The sequence below is a fragment of the Oncorhynchus clarkii genome, chromosome 8, assembly GCF_045791955.1.
Source record: "Oncorhynchus clarkii lewisi isolate Uvic-CL-2024 chromosome 8, UVic_Ocla_1.0, whole genome shotgun sequence".
Lineage (NCBI taxonomy): Eukaryota > Metazoa > Chordata > Actinopteri > Salmoniformes > Salmonidae > Oncorhynchus > Oncorhynchus clarkii.
The window spans coordinates 27,696,443-27,714,483 of record NC_092154.1 but is presented as its reverse complement, the minus strand read 5'-3'; the positions used below and the strand labels follow the sequence as shown (position 1 = coordinate 27,714,483).

Below are 18,041 nucleotides of genomic sequence, written 5' to 3'. Positions count from 1 at the left end.
TAACTGGAAACTTTCTGAAGTTGCCAGTTGATTTACAAAAGTTAATTATACTGAATATTACATGGTAATGGAAAACTGTGATTTCTACGATGCATTGGCACACTTATCAACAGTAAAGTACTGTGGAGTATATTGCAGCATACTGTCAATTATGGTGCATTGTGGGAAAATGTGGGAGGGAAAGAATTTCTGGATTTTGAATTGTGTACAGTATTTTTGGAGTGCCAAAAAACATTTTAGCACTCACTAGTGGGTGCATGGTATTGTTGTTTCTGGCTCATTAACATATTTTGAAGTGTGCTTTGTAAGAGGCTACATTTGTTGCACCCGTTAGTGAGAGTGCTGTGCCAATTTACAGTGCCTTGCGAAAGTATTCAGCCCCCTTGAACTTTGCGACCTTTTGCCACATTTCAGGCTTCAAACATAAAGATATAAAACTGTATTTTTTTGTGAAGAATCAACAACAAGTGGGACACAATCATGAAGTGGAACGACATTTATTGGATATTTCAAACTTTTTTAACAAATCAAAAACTGAAAAATTGGGCGTGCAAAATTATTCAGCCCCCTTAAGTTAATACTTTGTAGCGCCACCTTTTGCTGCGATTACAGCTGTAAGTCGCTTGGGGTGTTTCTATCAGTTTTGCACATCGAGAGACTGACATTTTTTCCCATTCCTCTTTGCAAAACAGCTTGAGCTCAGTGAGGTTGGATGGAGAGCATTTGTGAACAGCAGTTTTCAGTTCTTTCCACAGATTCTCGATTGGATTCAGGTCTGGACTTTGACTTGGCCATTCTAACACCTGGATATGTTTATTTTTGAACCATTCCATTGTAGATTTTGCTTTATGTTTTGGATCATTATCTTGTTGGAAGACAAATCTCCGTCCCAGTCTCAGGTCTTTTGCAGACTCCATCAGGTTTTCTTCCAGAATGGTCCTGTATTTGGCTCCATCCATCTTCCCATCAATTTTAACCATCTTCCCTGTCCCTGCTGAAGAAAAGCAGGCCCAAACCATGATGCTGCCACCACCATGTTTGACAGTGGGGATGGTATGTTCAGAGTGATGAGCTGTGTTGCTTTTACGCCAAACATAACGTTTTGCATTGTTGCCAAAAAGTTCAATTTTGGTTTCATCTGACCAGAGCACCTTCTTCCACATGTTTGGTGTGTCTCCCAGGTGGCTTGTGGCAAACTTTAAACGACACTTTTTATGGATATCTTTAAGAAATGGCTTTCTTCTTGCCACTCTTCCATAAAGGCCAGATTTGTGCAATATACGACTGATCGTTGTCCTATGGACAGAGTCTCCCACCTCAGCTGTAGATCTCTGCAGTTCATCCAGAGTGATCATGGGCCTCTTGGCTGCATCTCTGATCAGTCTTCTCCTTGTATGAGCTGAAAGTTTAGAGGGACGGCCAGGTCTTGGTAGATTTGCAGTGGTCTGATACTCCTTCCATTTCAATATTATCGCTTGCACAGTGCTCCTTGGGATGTTTAAAGCTTGGGAAATCTTTTTGTATCCAAATCCGGCTTTAAACTTCTTCACAACAGTATCTCGGACCTGCCTGGTGTGTTCCTTGTTCTTCATGATGCTCTCTGCGCTTTTAACGGACCTCTGAGACTATCACAGTGCAGGTGCATTTATACGGAGACTTGATTACACACAGGTGGATTGTATTTATCATCATTAGTCATTTAGGTCAACATTGGATCATTCAGAGATCCTCACTGAACTTCTGGAGAGAGTTTGCTGCACTGAAAGTAAAGGGGCTGAATAATTTTGCACGCCCAATTTTTCAGTTTTTGATTTGTTAAAAAAGTTTGAAAAATCCAATAAATGTCGTTCCACTTCATGATTGTGTCCCACTTGTTGTTGATTCTTCACAAAAAAAATACAGTTTTATATCTTTATGTTTGAAGCCTGAAATGTGGCAAAAGGTTGCGAAGTTCAAGGGGGCCGAATACTTTCGCAAGGCACTGTAACTCATGTGGTGGTGGTAGTAATAGTTTCCCGACAATTGAATGTATTTCGGGGACAGGTTGGAGTGGCAGCAAGTCTCAAATGGTTGCATAACCATTTCAGACTTGCTCAAATGGTTTTGCCCGGTAGTCACTGCCACAGGCCTAAACTACGACTCGATGCTAGATGTACTCAGGCTTTTCTGAAATTAGCAAGCAGTTTCGCTGCACATTCCAGCTCAGGCTTCATCCATGTTACGAAGGTAGATATTGATCGTGCACCCACCGCTTCTCAAGCCTGCTTCATTGCTATTCAAATGTAGGTTGTGATATTTTCATTCATTCCCCCAGTAGGCTGGTTCAATTTTGGTTTCATGTATTGTTATGAAAATAACAACTTGCTATTTAGATCATTTCCCCCAAATACACATCCTGTTTTTGGCTTCAAAGACAATAACAATTGTAGGCTATAATAAAATGTGCATTGTCATGCAGTGGCATAATGATAGGCCTAAATTGAGAAAATGTAAATCATTAATGATTACTTAGTACAAAATAAAGAAAAACCCTTGAATGAGTAGGTGTGTCCAAACTTTTGATTGGTACTGTATATGCCAGTATGCTTCCAGGGCACATTTTAATTACCTAATGTGGCTATGTAGTGGGTATACACTAGAAATATCTGAGCTGATTTACTGATACATATTCAAAGGCAACTGTAATATTCATGAGGCAGGAGGCAAAGTGCCACCACGGCAGACAGTTTGGTTGTCGTGCCTGCATGGTTTAGGTAAACAACAAATGGAAGAGTCAGCTCTTTGTGAAACAAAACAACCTTAAAATGAAGAGACATCCTCCCAGAACATAAACAATTTAGTACCTGATTTACCTTTTTTGTCTTCTACCACACACTGTTCTCTCTATCTCTATTCTATCTCCAATGTTTTTTTTGATCGGTCTAATAAATACCAATATCTCCCAGTTTCCTCAGTACCATCTTCCAGTTTCCTGATTCCTCCTATTCCTCTCCGTCTTTCCCTCATATGTCATTTTCCACCTTTCTTCTAGTCTATCCCCATCTCGGTCTCTTTTTTTGTCCGATTGAATTCACTGATTTAGGGCTCTATCAATCCGTATCGCAGAAGTTCAGCGCTAAAGCACAATATACCCGTGTTGGAGGAAACTGCATTCACGGTAAACGCTGCATATGTTGGTTCAAACAGAAATTACCTTCAGCTTTCTATCACGCAATATGTTACGCTTCAGCGACACAGATTGAATAGAGCCCTTAGCCCTTGCCCCCTATTTTTCAGCACACCCCTTCTACTTATTGTAAGTGAGTATGGCTCCTAGCTATAGCGAGTAGTCTTATGTAAGCCATATGAAAAAGGAGCTGCTCTCTTCTGGATGGGGAGAGATGGACAGTTGTGCAAAATAAGAGGACTACACTCGACCCCACACGGGACACTTACACCAGATACAAAACCCCATCAGTCAATGGCCCCAGGTCTAAGGGGTTGGGATTTGAGGGGGGTGAACAGCACTCATTCAGCACTAAAGTTATTTAATATATGCAGTGAAAAAGATAGAGGGGTAGAAACAGTTTATTTCTATATATATATATATTTTTTTACCCCCTTAAGAGATTTAGTCTCATCTGAGAAAATTGGCTTACACCTGTAGTGGAGGTGCATGGCTGAAGTATATTTGCATGATGAGTGCCCTAAAGTGAAGCATGAAATTACAAGCTTTAGATCACTGTGCAATGTACCGTCAATATACAGTTGCGTGGACAACCTGGATGGTTGGTTGCACAAAATTAGGAGAGGATTCAATCTGATTTTAAGTTGTAGAGCGCTGTCAATGAAAGCGGAAGTTGGCAAATGTTTTTTTGCTGAGGCAGAAATGTAATAAGCTGTTATAGCACATGTATATGCATGCTAAAACAGCATGGTTATACCCAATCCTACAAAACTAGGCTAGGATAAACAACATTCAAATGTGAAGATGGCGCTGAAGTGGAGAGCTGCCATTTTACGGGCTCCGGACCAATTCTGTTATTTTATGTTATTTTTTACACTGATCTGAACTTTTCTTTTACATAATATTTCCGTCGTCATTTCCGATGACCAAAAACAGTTTCTGGACATCAGAATAGCGATCACTAACCTCAATTTGGATGAAGATTTCTACTTCAACAAGTTGGCAGCTGTGGATGTACTCCTCATTGCGGACCAGGCCCTAATCCCCGTGCCTCGAAAGAGGAATAGATTGCGCAAGAGAGGCAAACGAGCGGGTCCATTGTTTAGACTACATCATCGAGAAAATAAACCGCCTCTACCCTCTGTTCTTTTGGCGAACGTACAATCACTAGAAAACAAACTGGACGAGCTCTGTTCGAGACCATCCCATCAACGGGAACTGAATAACTGTAATATCCTGTTTCTTGAAGTCATGGCTGAACAAAGACTTGACTAATATACACTACCGGTCAAAGGTTTTAATTTGACTATTTTCTACATTGTAGAATATAGTGAAGATATCAAAACGATTAAATAACGCATATGGAATCATGTAGTAACCAAAAAAAGTGTTAAACAACTCAAATATATTTTACATTTGAGACTCTTCAAATAGCCACCTTTTGCATTGATGACAGCTTTGCACACTCTTGGCATTCTCTCAACCAGCTTCATGAGGTAGTCACCTGGAAGGCATTTCAAATAACAGGTGTGCCGCCTTAAGTTCATTTGTGGAATTTATTTCCTTCTTATTAATGCATTTGAGTCAATCAGTTGTGTTGTGACAAAGTGTGTGGGGGGGGGGGGGGGTATAAGGAAGACAAGGCCAAGAACAGCTCAAATAAGCAAATAGAAACAACGGTCCATCATTACTTTAAGACATGAAGGCCAGTCAATACGGAAAAGTTCAAGAAAGTTTATTCAAGTGCAGTTGCAAAAACCATCAAGCGCTATGATGAAACTGGCTCTCATGAGGACCGCAACAGGAAAGGAACAACCAGAGTTACCTCTACAGCAGAGAATAAGTTTATTAGATTTACCAGCCTCAGAAATTGCAGCCCAAATAAATGCTCCACAGAGTTCAAGTAACAGACGCATCTCAACATTAAAAGTTATTCATTACACTTTGGATGGTGTATCAATACACCCAGTCACTACAAGGATACAGGCGCCCTTCCTAACTCAGTTGCCAGAGAGGAAGGAAACTCCTCAAAGATTTCGCTTTGAGGCCAATGGTGACTTTAAAACAATTACAGAGTTTAATGGCTGTGATAGTTTTATTCTGAGGATGGATCAACAAAATTGCAGTTACTCCACAATACTTACCTAATTGACAGAGTGAAAAGAAGGAAGCCTGTACAGAATACAAATATTTCAAAACATGCATTCTGTTTGCAACATGGCACTAAAGTAATACTTTTTAAAAAATGTGGCAAAGCAATTAACTTTTTGTCCTGAATACAAAGTGTTACATTTGGGTCAAATCTAATACAACACATTAATGAGCACCACTCTCCATATTTTCAAGCATAGTGGTGGCTGCATCATGTTATGGGTATGCTTGCAATCGTTAAGGACTGGGGAGTTTTTCGGGTAAAAAAGAAACAGCATGGCACTAGCCACAGGCAAAATCCTAGAGGAAAACCTGGTTCAGTTTGCTTTCCACCAGACACTGGGAGATTAATTCACCTTTCAGCCGGACAATAGCCTAAAACAGAAGGCCAAATCTTCACTGGAGTTGCATACCAAGAAGACATTTAATGTTCCTGAGTGGCTCAGTTACAGTTTTGGCTTAAATCAACTTGAAAATCTATGGCTAGATCTGAAAATGGTTGTCTAGCAATGATCAACAACCAATTTGACAGAGCTTGAAGAATTTTGAAAAATGTTGCACGATCCAGGTGTGAAAAGCTCTTAGAGACTTACCCAGAAAGACTCACGGCTGTAATCGCTGCCAAAGGTGCTTCTACAAAGTATTTTCTCAGAGGTGTGAATAGTTATGTAAACTAGATATTTCTGTATTTAATTTTCTATATATGTTAACACATTTCTTAAAACATGTTTTCACTTTGTCATTATGGGGTATTGTGATTGGATGAGTGAGAAAATAAATCTATTTAATCTATTTTTTATTCAGGCTGTAACACAGCAAAATGTGGAATAAGTCAAGGTGTATGAATATTTTCTGAAGGCACTGTAGTCACCGATTGTCATCAGGCATACTACAGGTGCCACCCACAGGGTTCAGTTAAAGTCATTCATACTCAGCCTCTTACTTGTACAAAATTCAATGTCACAAACCCATGGTGAAACCTTTAAAGGATGAGTATGATGGTCTCCACTCCCTGATTTTAATATAACTGGAGCAAAAGAGGAAAAGTCACCACAATGATCCAGAAAACTGCAGTGACAGGGGGAAAAGAGCAGAAGGACCATCACCATGATGACCTCCCTCCATAGTTTCCTAACCAAACTGCATCGTACAATGAATGTTCCATCGGCAAAGAGTGTTTGTTTACTGAGGAGAGTGCATGATTGGTGGTGAATCGTGGTTTGTGCCACAACTATAGTGTAGGGGTCAGAGGCGTACTCTGCCACAACAGGCAAACAGAGGGCCATTTAGAGAGGGGGATGTGTCACCTGTCCTAGTGGAAAAGTGTCCACCGGTGCATTGAAAGGTGATGAGGATGAGCACTGAAGGACAGACAGGCCAATTCACAATCCCACTCTGGAGTCCTGAATCGTGAACACCAACATAGAATGGAGAGGCCATCGACTGGGTTCACGAAACTAGCTTGTCAATTTTTTTAACCAAATGTACTGGGGAGAGGGTTGAAAGGGCACCAAGATGCTCCATTTTACGACCATCAATATGTACAGTACAGTACAACCAAAGTGGCATTGCTCTGGTTGAAAGTAACTGCAGTGAGTCCATCAACAAAAAGCACAATGCTACAGCTGTATCTTTTTCAGACGCATGAAAACACTGCATGCTCACGTTAAGCTTTAAAGGGGTGTGTTGTGATTCAGTCCTGTCTTACAATCAACCCCTCATTCAGATTACAATTCTTGTATGAGGTTCCTTATCCATTTTATGTGAGACAGTAATGGGTGAATTAAAATATGTATTACTATTCATTGTTCATTTTTAATCATTGTTATTGGGGATATGCTTAAGCCTACTGGGATTGGCCCATCATAGTGGTGATTTAATTAACTTTTTTTGTTTGTTTTTTTACATTCAACAACATTTTAAAAGTGACTATGGCTGATCAATGATGTGTCATTTTAAATATTATACCAACTTTAAACAATAACTAATTTAAAAAGCCACTTGAGGGGCAACAGTAATTGTAGCCAAGACTGTAGTTGAGAGCAAGAGAGAGCAAGGGAGGGAGACAAATGAACACCCACTAACGTGTTAATTTTAAACTGAGATTTTGCAATGATTTGGGATCCACAGTAAATTTCAGAAAATTTTGTAGTCGTAGGTTGCGTAATATGAGCAGGTGAGAGACGTGTAATTATGGGCATCTTAGGTCCCGATAATTTTTCTGACACAACATACATTTCCGGTAGTATGTTGTATAGTGAGGGGTAATGATGACACTTCTTAAAGCCACTGGTGCCACGCCCAGCAGGAAAGGAGAGCCAGGTTGCAATGTAACGTGAGCACACCGGTCACAGATTTCAGGATGACAATATTATGCAGACATTTCGCATAATGTGAGTCCTGCCAAGATGTCAAGATTATTGTTGTTGTCTAATGTATGCCTAGCTTTACTATTGAAGGAGGGTATGTCAAGCTCTTCCCTGGTGGATACAGATAGGCTAGCTGTCATTTAAATGTGTAAATAGTAAGACTGACATAAATAGCCCGTAAAGCTGTTGTTTAGTGTTTATATATTTTTTTTTATTGTAACAAAACGGATTTTAGAGGCAAATTCAATTTGTGTGTGTTAAACAATTATTTTTTGAACAGTTACTGTTTGAGTAGGCTACACTCTCAGAGAAAAAGGGCTATTCATTTTTCCCAGTAGGGGAACCCTCTTTGCACTGTGGATAACCTTTAATATTGGTTCTTTGTATAGCGTAACCATCCGCAGACGGTTCCATTAGGAACAAAAACTTTTTTAATTTAACTGTAAAAAAAAATAAAAATAATCCTGGCTACTGGTTGCATTAAATGGTAAATATACAAGTTACTGTATTTTTTGGGCAGTATTTTTTGGGCAGTGTTATTACTGTGAGGTACTGTATGCGGTGTTCTGATTACTTGGAACTCCTCTTGGTTGCCAGCGGCCTGAATTTCCTTCTACACTTTCAGGTCTGTGGGTATGATAGAGATTGTTAAAAGATTAGAGATAAGAGGAATCTGTCATTTGTCCCACTGTGGGAATCCTTTTGAGTGCAACGTAGAACCCTTTGATTTGTCCCTATAGAGGAACCATGGAACCATTGAGTTCCATTTAGAACCCTTTCATGAGGAACCCTCGTCCCTGTAGGCAAACCCTTTAGGGTGCTTCCTAGTACCCTCATGAAGAACCCTCTGGTTCCAGGTAGAACCAATGAGAAAGGTTGTTCAGAGGGTTCTTCATTTGTCCATGTCAAACCATTTTGGGTGCTAGGTACAACCCTCTACACTTTTGGCAATTTCTGTTAAATGTGGTGTAAAGAAAATATATAATTATACTGTGTCATTCTTTTGATGTATTTGGGCACTTTACTGTGTCAATCACAATGCATTTGAGCACTTTTTGGACCGTCTGGTAAATTATCTCAGCATGTCTCACTTGCAATTACAGTTATGATTATAGGATAATGCACTTTTCCTGTAATTTGACAGTAAGTTACCATCTACTGAGCTGCAGTGAAAACACAGTAAAAAACATATTGTATTTTTTTACAGCTAAACTATATTTTTTACAGTTTAATTAAGGTGTTGTTGTAAAATGACAGCATGCTACTGTATTCTGATTAAAATACATTCTTGTAAATTATATATATTTTGTGTATTTTAAACGCAACTCAGTAGCCAGTCAGTTATTGTAATTTAACAACATTAATGCACTTCATATCCCCAAAGCATTTATGCACACTTCACGTCAAGTGTCCCTTAGCACTGCTATTTTATTTACATTGATGTCGTCAAATAATCAGACAATTATTGACAAAATTATTTATATTATTAAAATTATATTTCTTTCATCACATTCCCAGTAGGTCCGAAGTTTACATACACTCAATTAGTATTTGGTAGCATTGCCTTTAAAATTGTTTAACTTGCATCAAACATTTTGGGTAGTCTTCCACAAGCTTCCCACAATAATTTGGGTGAATTTTGGACCATTCCTCCAGACAGAGCTGGTGTAACTGAGTCAGGTTTGTAGGCCTCCTTGCTCGCACTCGCTTTTTCAGTTCTGCCCACAAATTTTCTATGGGATTGAGCTCAGGGCTTTGTGATGGCCACTCCAATACCTTTACTTTGTTGTCTTTAAGCCATTTTGTCACAACTTCGGAAGTATGCTTGGGGTCATTGTCCATTTGTAAGACCCATTTGCGACCAAGTTTTAACTTCACTTCACCTGACTGATGTCTTGAGATGTTGCTTCAATATATCCACACAATTTTCCTACCTCATGATGATCTATTTTGTGAAGTGCACCAGTCCCTCCTGCAGCAAATCACCCTCACAACATGATGCTGCCACCCGCGTACTTCACGGTTGGGATGGTGTTCTTCGACTTGCAAGCCTCCCCCTTTTCCTCCAAACATAACGATGGTCATTATGGCCAAACATTTTTCTATTTTTGTTTCATCAGACCTGAGGACATTTCTCCAAAAAGTACAATCTTTGTTGAGCGGCGTTTCAGGTTATGTTGATATAGGACTTGCTTTACTGTGGATATAGATACTTTTGTACCTGTTTCCTCCGGCATCTTCACAAGGTCCATTGCTGTTGTTCTGGGATTGATTTGCACTTTTCGCACAAAAGTATGGTCATCTCTAGGAGACAGAACGCGTCTCCTTCCTGAGCCGTATGACGGCTGTATAGTCCCATGGTGTTTATACTTGCATACTATTGTTTATACAGATGAATGTGGTACCTTCAGGCATTTGGAAATTGCTCCCAAGGAACAACCAGACTTGTGGAGGTCTACAATTGTTTTTCTGAGGTCTTGGCTGATTTCTTTTGATTTTCCCATGATGTCAAGCAAAGAGGCACTGAGTTTGAAAGTAGGCCTTGAAATACATCCACAGGTACACCTCCAATTGACTCAAATTATGTCAATTAGCCTATCAGGAGCTTCTAAAGCCATGACATCATTTTCTGGAATTTTTCAAGCTGTTTAAAGGCACAGTCAACTTCGTGTATGTAAACTTCTGACCCACTGGAATTGTGATACAGTGAACTATAAGTGTGTCATGCACAAAGTAGATGTCCTACCGACTTGCCAAAACTATAGTTTGTTAACAAGAAATGTGTGGCGTGGTTGCTCCACTTATAGCCAGTGGGTAATAACAAGCCATCTGCTTTAGTTTTCGAGATGATCACTATCTCTCGAGGGAGGAGATGGTTTTTCCATATTGTGTGTATTTATTTCTTCTGAACACATTTCCATTTGTTGTAAATTCTTCAAAACATTTTCTAAATACTTACTTCTATGTTCGCTAGCTGTACAGGCAAATGCCGCCAAGTACTTAAGTTAGTAGACAGCTGGTGACAGCTTGAGAGAGATCGCCATCCGACAAACTTCTATCAGGTAAAGTAATTTGGGGGTTTTGTAATCTAAATATTTAGTTATAGAAACATGATACAATCAAAGCGAGCTGTAACATGACTCCCACCTTAGAACGCAGCAACCTTAGTAATGTAGCTAGCTTTCTAGTTAGCCAGCTAGTTACAACAAGTAGATTTGTTGCTATGTAGCAGGAGCAGAGAATTTTATCGAGCGCAAGCTAGCATGTCATTCCGGGATAAGAAGTTTTTTAGTTGTTAGTTTCTTCCAAGTAATAATTTAAGACTACACACATCTATAGGACAGGTAGTGTAAAGCTAATACACAGTGTAAAGACAAGGCAGGACCCACTAGATGAATTCATACTGACAAATAAGAAATTGGAGTAGGATCAATGCAGAGCACCCTGCCTCAGACTGTCAGGATGTTCATTTTCTAGCTCACAAACTACATTCCTTTACTGCGATGATTTATTGTATTCATTCTTGCCTCTCACGTTTGTCTCCTATGAGCTATTCACCAAGTCCTGCAGTTTGAACTAGCCCTGCTGTCACTAATTAGACATTGAGACCACATATGCATTTGAGTGTTGTCTTTGTGGGTTTTGTCTAGTGCATTTTAGTTTGAGCATCTCAAAGACTAAATTCAATCTAGAATCAGTTTGACAGGTGACAGATTATTTTACTATCATAAAATGCACTGGTGAGAATTCTATTGTCCCCGTCAGGAGCCCAGGCTTTTGCCATAGATGGTAGAGTTAGTCTCTGGACCATACAAGCTTTAGATTGCATTCTGCTAAAGCACTTGTCTCCTATGGGGCCTGGGCACACAAATGCTCCTAGAGAGGAGGAGGAATCATGCGCTGATGACGGTTGTACAGTCTCCATCAGAGGCCCAGGCGTTTGGCAGATGGTAAAGCTCTCATTTCTGGACTGCAACATTGTAAGATTGTGCCTTCCATGGCACCTGATATACATTGATTGGTTACACTATATTTAGATACTTTAAATACTGCCTGAGACACCTTTAGTATTGGTCTCCGTACTCAATAAATGGTGAAACACTATTTGTGATGGTGTTCTTTGTTCAAATGTATATGCATGAAACATACATTATGGAAAACATGTCTCACTCAGTCATTGCTATTAGAAAAATGAAGGGATTGGCCAGATTTTGTCATCGCCATCTTTTAGAAAGATAGTAGGAATGTTAATAATTTGAACCACCTAAATATACTCACATTAAAATGACATTTAGTATTTGAAAATCATACATTCATTTCCCTACTGCTTTTTCTATAATCCTACAGCCCCTATCATTCTCCATACCTTATATTCAAATGCATCCAACTTTATGCAGGCCCACCATTGTATTGGGCAGCAGCTATTTGAGAACTCATCTGGTTTAGAAATCAAACTGGTTATTTTATTGCATAGCGCATTGTACAACTATTTTTTAGAGAAGATTTTAATTTCAAGGTATGCTATATGTGTATGGGTTATGTATTGCTAGCTAATATGCATATGAAGCTGTCGCATATACATCTATCTACATGTTTTTATTTAGATTTCTATGCAACTTGTATGATTTAATGTTTATTTAAGCCTGCAGATAGTTACTTGAAATGAAACAATCATGACAAAACATGATTCAAAATTGAATTCACTGACAGAGAGATAGCTAATGAAGCACTAGCTACCTGAGCAGGCACATTGATGTTTACAGTATTGGCTAAGCTAGTCAATGGTAACATTAGCTAACTTTCAATAAATTGGATAAATGGTCAACAGAGTTACCTCTTCATATAATCAAAACCATTCCTATTGCATGCTGCATATTTCAAGTGCACTCGAAAACAGATATTTATCTTCTTTCAGTCTTTGGGAGCTAGCGTTAGTTCCTCTTAACACATTGACAGCAGATAACGATTTCATGTGAGGCTGTGTTTACGTCTTAGATAGAAGCTGCCTTCATCACGAGGGGAAAATATTTTAAGGTGCCAATACATTTTACAGTAATCATAAGAATATGTATTTGTCATATACAAAAAAATCAGCTCCTCCCTCGATATAGATCAATCAACTTCACTGTTTTTGGCATAGGCCCACCACCTATTAGCCTGCACCGGAAGTCTGGGCTGCATACTAGCTTCCCACTCTCGCTGCAAAGAAGTTAGCACAATTGAATAATGCGACACGGCATGTAGAAATGTTGAAACTGAATTACTGTTCCCAAAACAATGTTCCCACAGACTAGGACACTTTACAATGCAAGAAGAAGCTTCCAGCTTTGTAGGCTAACTTTCTTTGCTAGCTTACATCTGAAACTAACATCAATTCACTACCCTAGTACTTTGTTTGAGATTATATGCAAACCATAACAGAAAAAAACTGTGATTTCAAAGCTGATTGCCACCAAAACTTTTTTCATTCACTTAATCAGACTCTCACATCTTTTAAAGAATATCTATTGCCTCAGCAAACTGACTGTGTGTGTGACTTGAGCTCAGATGGGCCACCCCCTCTTAAAGAGACAGCGCACACTTTTATAAAATAAGCTACTTCTATGCAAATGTTGTTGATCAGTACAATAAAATAAGTCTCAAATGGAAGGGAAACAAAAATCAACACAAAATCCCCACAAAATCAACCAAAACAAGCTCAATAACTCAATGCATGAACACACTCCTATTGAAAAATGCATTCACCTGTCCTGTGAATAGGCCTAGGCTACAGAGATTGACCATGCAAATAAATGATTGCCATTGTTGTTATGTAGTTAGATTGGTAAAAACAAAAGTCAAATTGACTGTATAATTTATTCATAAATGCATACTGTACTTGGCCACCGCATTACGTTTTTGACGCAAAATATTTCAAATGAAATCATATTTCACTCAAAAATGCCCAAATATTGAACAGAGCAGTAGCTTAGTTTCTCTGTCTGGATCAAGTGCCATTCTGTGACTTTGGCTAATATGCCCTATTTTTTGCAGTGGTATTGTTTTGGTATAATTTAGTATTGAGTATTGTGATGGTATCAAGTATCGTAATACTGAACTAGGGCTGCATTCCGCACATTTTTACGTTTTGGAACGTTTAATAGAATGCAATGGTGCTGTACTGAATGACTGGCCCTATAAACCTCTTGTTTTAAGCCACACCTCGCCACACCCACCAAATGAGAGCAAACGTACCTCCGTATTTTCAAGAACGTTTTGGGGAACGTCTTGGCGTTCAGTACAAACTGTTTGGAAACTTAGCAAATGTTGAAGTGAACTCAACACACCACTGGTATAAGTATCGAAGTCAAAATTCTGGTATCGTGACAGCACTACTTGGCAATAATGCTGCCTTCACAACTGGGAACTCTGAAAAATACGAGGTCAAATCATGATGTCATTGATCTTCAAGTCGGAATGTCGTAGCTCTAGAAAGAGGCCCGAGTTCCCGCGATGGAATTCCAAGTTTGATGACCGTTCAAATCAGAGATTGTTCCCAGTTGTTTTGAATGCACCAAAATCAGAAGTCAGAGATTTCCAAGTTCCCAGTTCCCAGTTGTTTTGAACGAGACATAAATCTGGGGCCACAGACCTGGTGGTGTAGCAGGAAATTCAGGTCATTAGCAACCAAGAGGTTGTGAGTTCTAATCCCAAGTGAGGTACAGTATAGTCCCAAGTAATCAGCATTCAGCAGCATAGTGCCTTTTTACAGCAATAACACCTTAATTCAGCTGTAAGAATACAGTAACTTGTTGTTCTTTACTGTACTTTCACTGCAGCCACTAGCCTGTAGGGTAGCGTAGAATTACTGGAACTTTTTAACAGTGTAGCATTTCATGGCATAAAAGGTTCTTCACAACCATCACAGCAGCAGGCTAAAAAAGAACCCTTCCTGATATGCAAATCACCTTTTGGTAAAAGTGGCTCAACATATAACCCTCACACCTGACAAAGAACCCCTCAATTGCCTTTTTCTCTGAGTGTAGCCTAGTTACAAATACACTATATATACAAAAGTATGTGGACACCCTTTCAAATGAGTGGATTCGGCTGTTCAGCCACACGTTGCTGACAGGTGTATAAAATCGAGCACACAGCCATGCAATCTCCATAGACAAACATTGGCAGTAGAATGGCCTTAGTGAAGATCTCAGTGACTTTCAACGTGGCACTGTCACAGGATGCCACCTTTCCAACTAGTCAGTTTTTCAAATTTCTGCCCTGCAAGAGCTGTCTCGGTCAATGGTAAGTGCTGTTATTGTGAAGTGGAAACGTCTAGGAGCAACAACAGCTCAGCCCAGAAGTGGTTGGGAACACAAGCTCACAGAACGGGACCACTTAGTGCTAAAGCGCATAACGCATAAAAATTGTCTGTCCTTGGTTGCAACACTCACTACAGATTTCCAAACTGCCTCTGGAAGCAACGTCAGCACAAGAACTGTTCGTCGGGAGCTTAATGAAATGGGTTTCCATGGCAGAGCAGCTGCACACAAGCCTATGATCCCCATGCGCAATGCCAAGTGTCGGCTGGAGTAGTGTAAAGCTCGCCGCCATTGGACTCTGGAGCAGTGGAAACACGTTCTCCAGAGTGATGAATCATGCTTCACCATCTGGCAGTCCAATGGATGAATCTGGGTTTGGCGGATACCAGGAGAATGCTACCTGCCCCAATGCATAGTACCAACTAAAGTTTGGTGGAGGCGGAATAATGGTCCGGGGCTGTTTTTCATGGTTCGGGCTAGGCCCTTTAGTTCCTATAAAGGGACGTCGTAATGCTACAGCATTCAATGACAATCTAGACGATTCTGTGCTTACAACTTTGTGGCAACAGTTTAGGGAAGGCTCGTTTCTGTTTCAGCATGACAATGCCCCTGTGCACAAAGTGAGGTCCATACAGAAATGGTTTGTCGAGATCAGTGTGGAAGAACTTGACTGGCCTGCACAGAGCCCTGACCACAACCCCATCGAACACCTTTTGGGATGAATAGCCCAACCTCATTAATTCTCTTGTGGCTGAATGGAAGCAAGTCCCTGCAGCAATGACTTTGTAATGGGATGTTCGATGAGCAGGTGTCCACATGCTTTTGGTCATGTAGTGTAGCGCCTCTTCAATTGACTCATTCACTTCTCAGGTGGTAGCCTGGCGCTAAAACATTAGGATAGGCTGGTAGTAATAATAATTCCACATCACAAACCAACCGGCTATATCATGACTAAAACGCATTGAAATAACTCACCTTACTGTGCATATTGTAGCATGCAATGTGCATATGTTTTTCAAATTAAAGTTGCATATAGTCAGTCTAGTAAACATAGCTTTAGCCTAGGCTACTGTGAAGTTATATTGCTGCCTATCCCAAAAGCTGTTGATGTTACATTCATAATAATCAATGTAGCTTATTAAAGTATGCCTCATTAACTCATATTAGCCTTTAAATCACTACCATTAATTATCAAAGCAACAAACTTTGGGGCTTCGTTATAAATACAAGCAGAAATTATGTCTTTTCCGAATATTTGCCCCATTTACAGTCATGGAAATTATATGGACAATTCGTTTAAGTAAGGCTTTTTAGGACACAACCCGATTCTGGCAATAATCATATCGGGGAGCACACATTTTAATGTCAATAGGGCTATCCCAAAACATTAAACGCGCAATGCGAAGGTCCCTGAGAAAACCTTACTCTATGCACAGCCTTGTTTTAAAAAATGTATAATGTGATAAACAAATACAATTTTGCCTACGCATAAACTTGTCACTTATTGCCTATAGGCTACATCAATAAATTGTATGCATCGCATAAAGCGCAGTAAGTTATTATTAAGTGGCACATGATCGTCTTCTGTATAGGCCTATCTATAAACTGCCAACAGAGGGTGTCTTGGAGTTTTTAAATAAACCACCGTGGCTCTGCTATTCACAGACCTTGCTTATCTACAAAAAAAATACAGTATCAGGTTTGCAACCACAGGCTATTGCATCTGCTTATTCGCCGACAAAATAATAATAATTATGCCTAATGGCCCTGAAATTAATGCACAGCATCATTCATTCAGAAAATTGGGTTTGACATCATTAGCGAAATTCAACAGATTTGGTAATTGTAGGCTAATCTACACTTGTTTCTACATGCACTTGAACCATTTAATGCTACTAACAGAGGGAAGGAACTCTTACCACTTGAGCGCCGGACAATGTTCTCCAAAAAAGTGTTCTGAGGTGCCACCAAACCTCTTTTTCCCCCGTGCATTCTGTGGTCAGGAGGTGTCGTTCGGGGCTTCAAGCTTTATGAAAGCTGGTCGCAAAAGTGAAATAGTCTAGATAAGTAAGAGTCTGTGGGATGAAGAAGCTCATGGTAACAATGCACCGAGGCTGGTTTGATGTAGATTCTTTATCACAGAGCTAAAGCAGCTCCGCAGGCTACGAGTTTGTCCTGGTGCGCCTGCGCTCTCGATGTTTCACCGCAAACCCGATGGCATTGAATCTCAGATGGTCAATGCAATAATCTCAAGCAACGGCATGAGTTTGAAATCCAAGCTGTTAGAAAATTTTGCCGATATTTTCAACCTATCTGGAAGTAAACTATAGCTCAATGGGTTCTTAAACGTATTCTCCCTCTTTTTGCAATTCAAGCAACACTGTCCATTTTCTTGCATGAGATTACATTTACCAACAAATAGGCTGGCTACACTCTTAGAAAAGAAAGACGCTAAATAGAACCACATAGAGTTGTTCGGTTTTTCCCTTTAGGGGAACCCTTTTTGGTGCTAGATAAAACCCTTTTCAGAGAGGTCTATTTAGGGTTTTTCATAGAATCCCTCCTCACCTGGATGTCTCTGTCTTAATTGAAAGTAAAAATCAAAACCAACAGACACTAAACCCTCCGTGGAATGAGTTTGACACGCCTGACCTAAATCATCTAAACTGGAACAACTATCTCAGTAACGTGTGCAATAAATCCAACTACTAACAGACAGGATAAGTATTAAAATTATAAATGTATGTTATTTATCTTCGTGTAGCATAATCAAACAATCAATGTACATGCAAAAACACAGATATGGAAACAAACCATTCTGAAAATCAACCAGCAATAGAGCACGCTGGGAAATACGATAATGATGGGATTGTTTTTAAATGTTTTACAATCCCTCCAGGATTTTGCGGGATTTTCTGTGATATTTGCAGGCAAAAGAGCTTGATTTTGCTACAGCAATTCTGCTATTTTGCATGGCAAATGCAATGATTTTATCCAATTTGCCTCGAAAATGCGCTGATGAGAGAAAGTTTGTTGATGTGTGGCTTGATTGAA

At 39.7% G+C, this 18,041-nt stretch overlaps 1 protein-coding gene across 1 annotated transcript in view; it reads right to left on the bottom strand.

The window, feature by feature from the left end:
• The window catches only part of LOC139415619 (potassium voltage-gated channel, subfamily H (eag-related), member 5a), a 117,453-nt gene extending 100,474 nt beyond the window's left edge, over positions 1–16,979 (bottom strand). Inside the window, exon 1 of the mRNA XM_071163734.1 lies at positions 16,907–16,979. Within this exon, the coding sequence (XP_071019835.1) occupies positions 16,907–16,979 (73 nt within the window). The remainder of the gene's footprint in view (positions 1–16,906) is intronic.
• Positions 16,980–18,041: the final 1,062 nt, after the last annotated feature.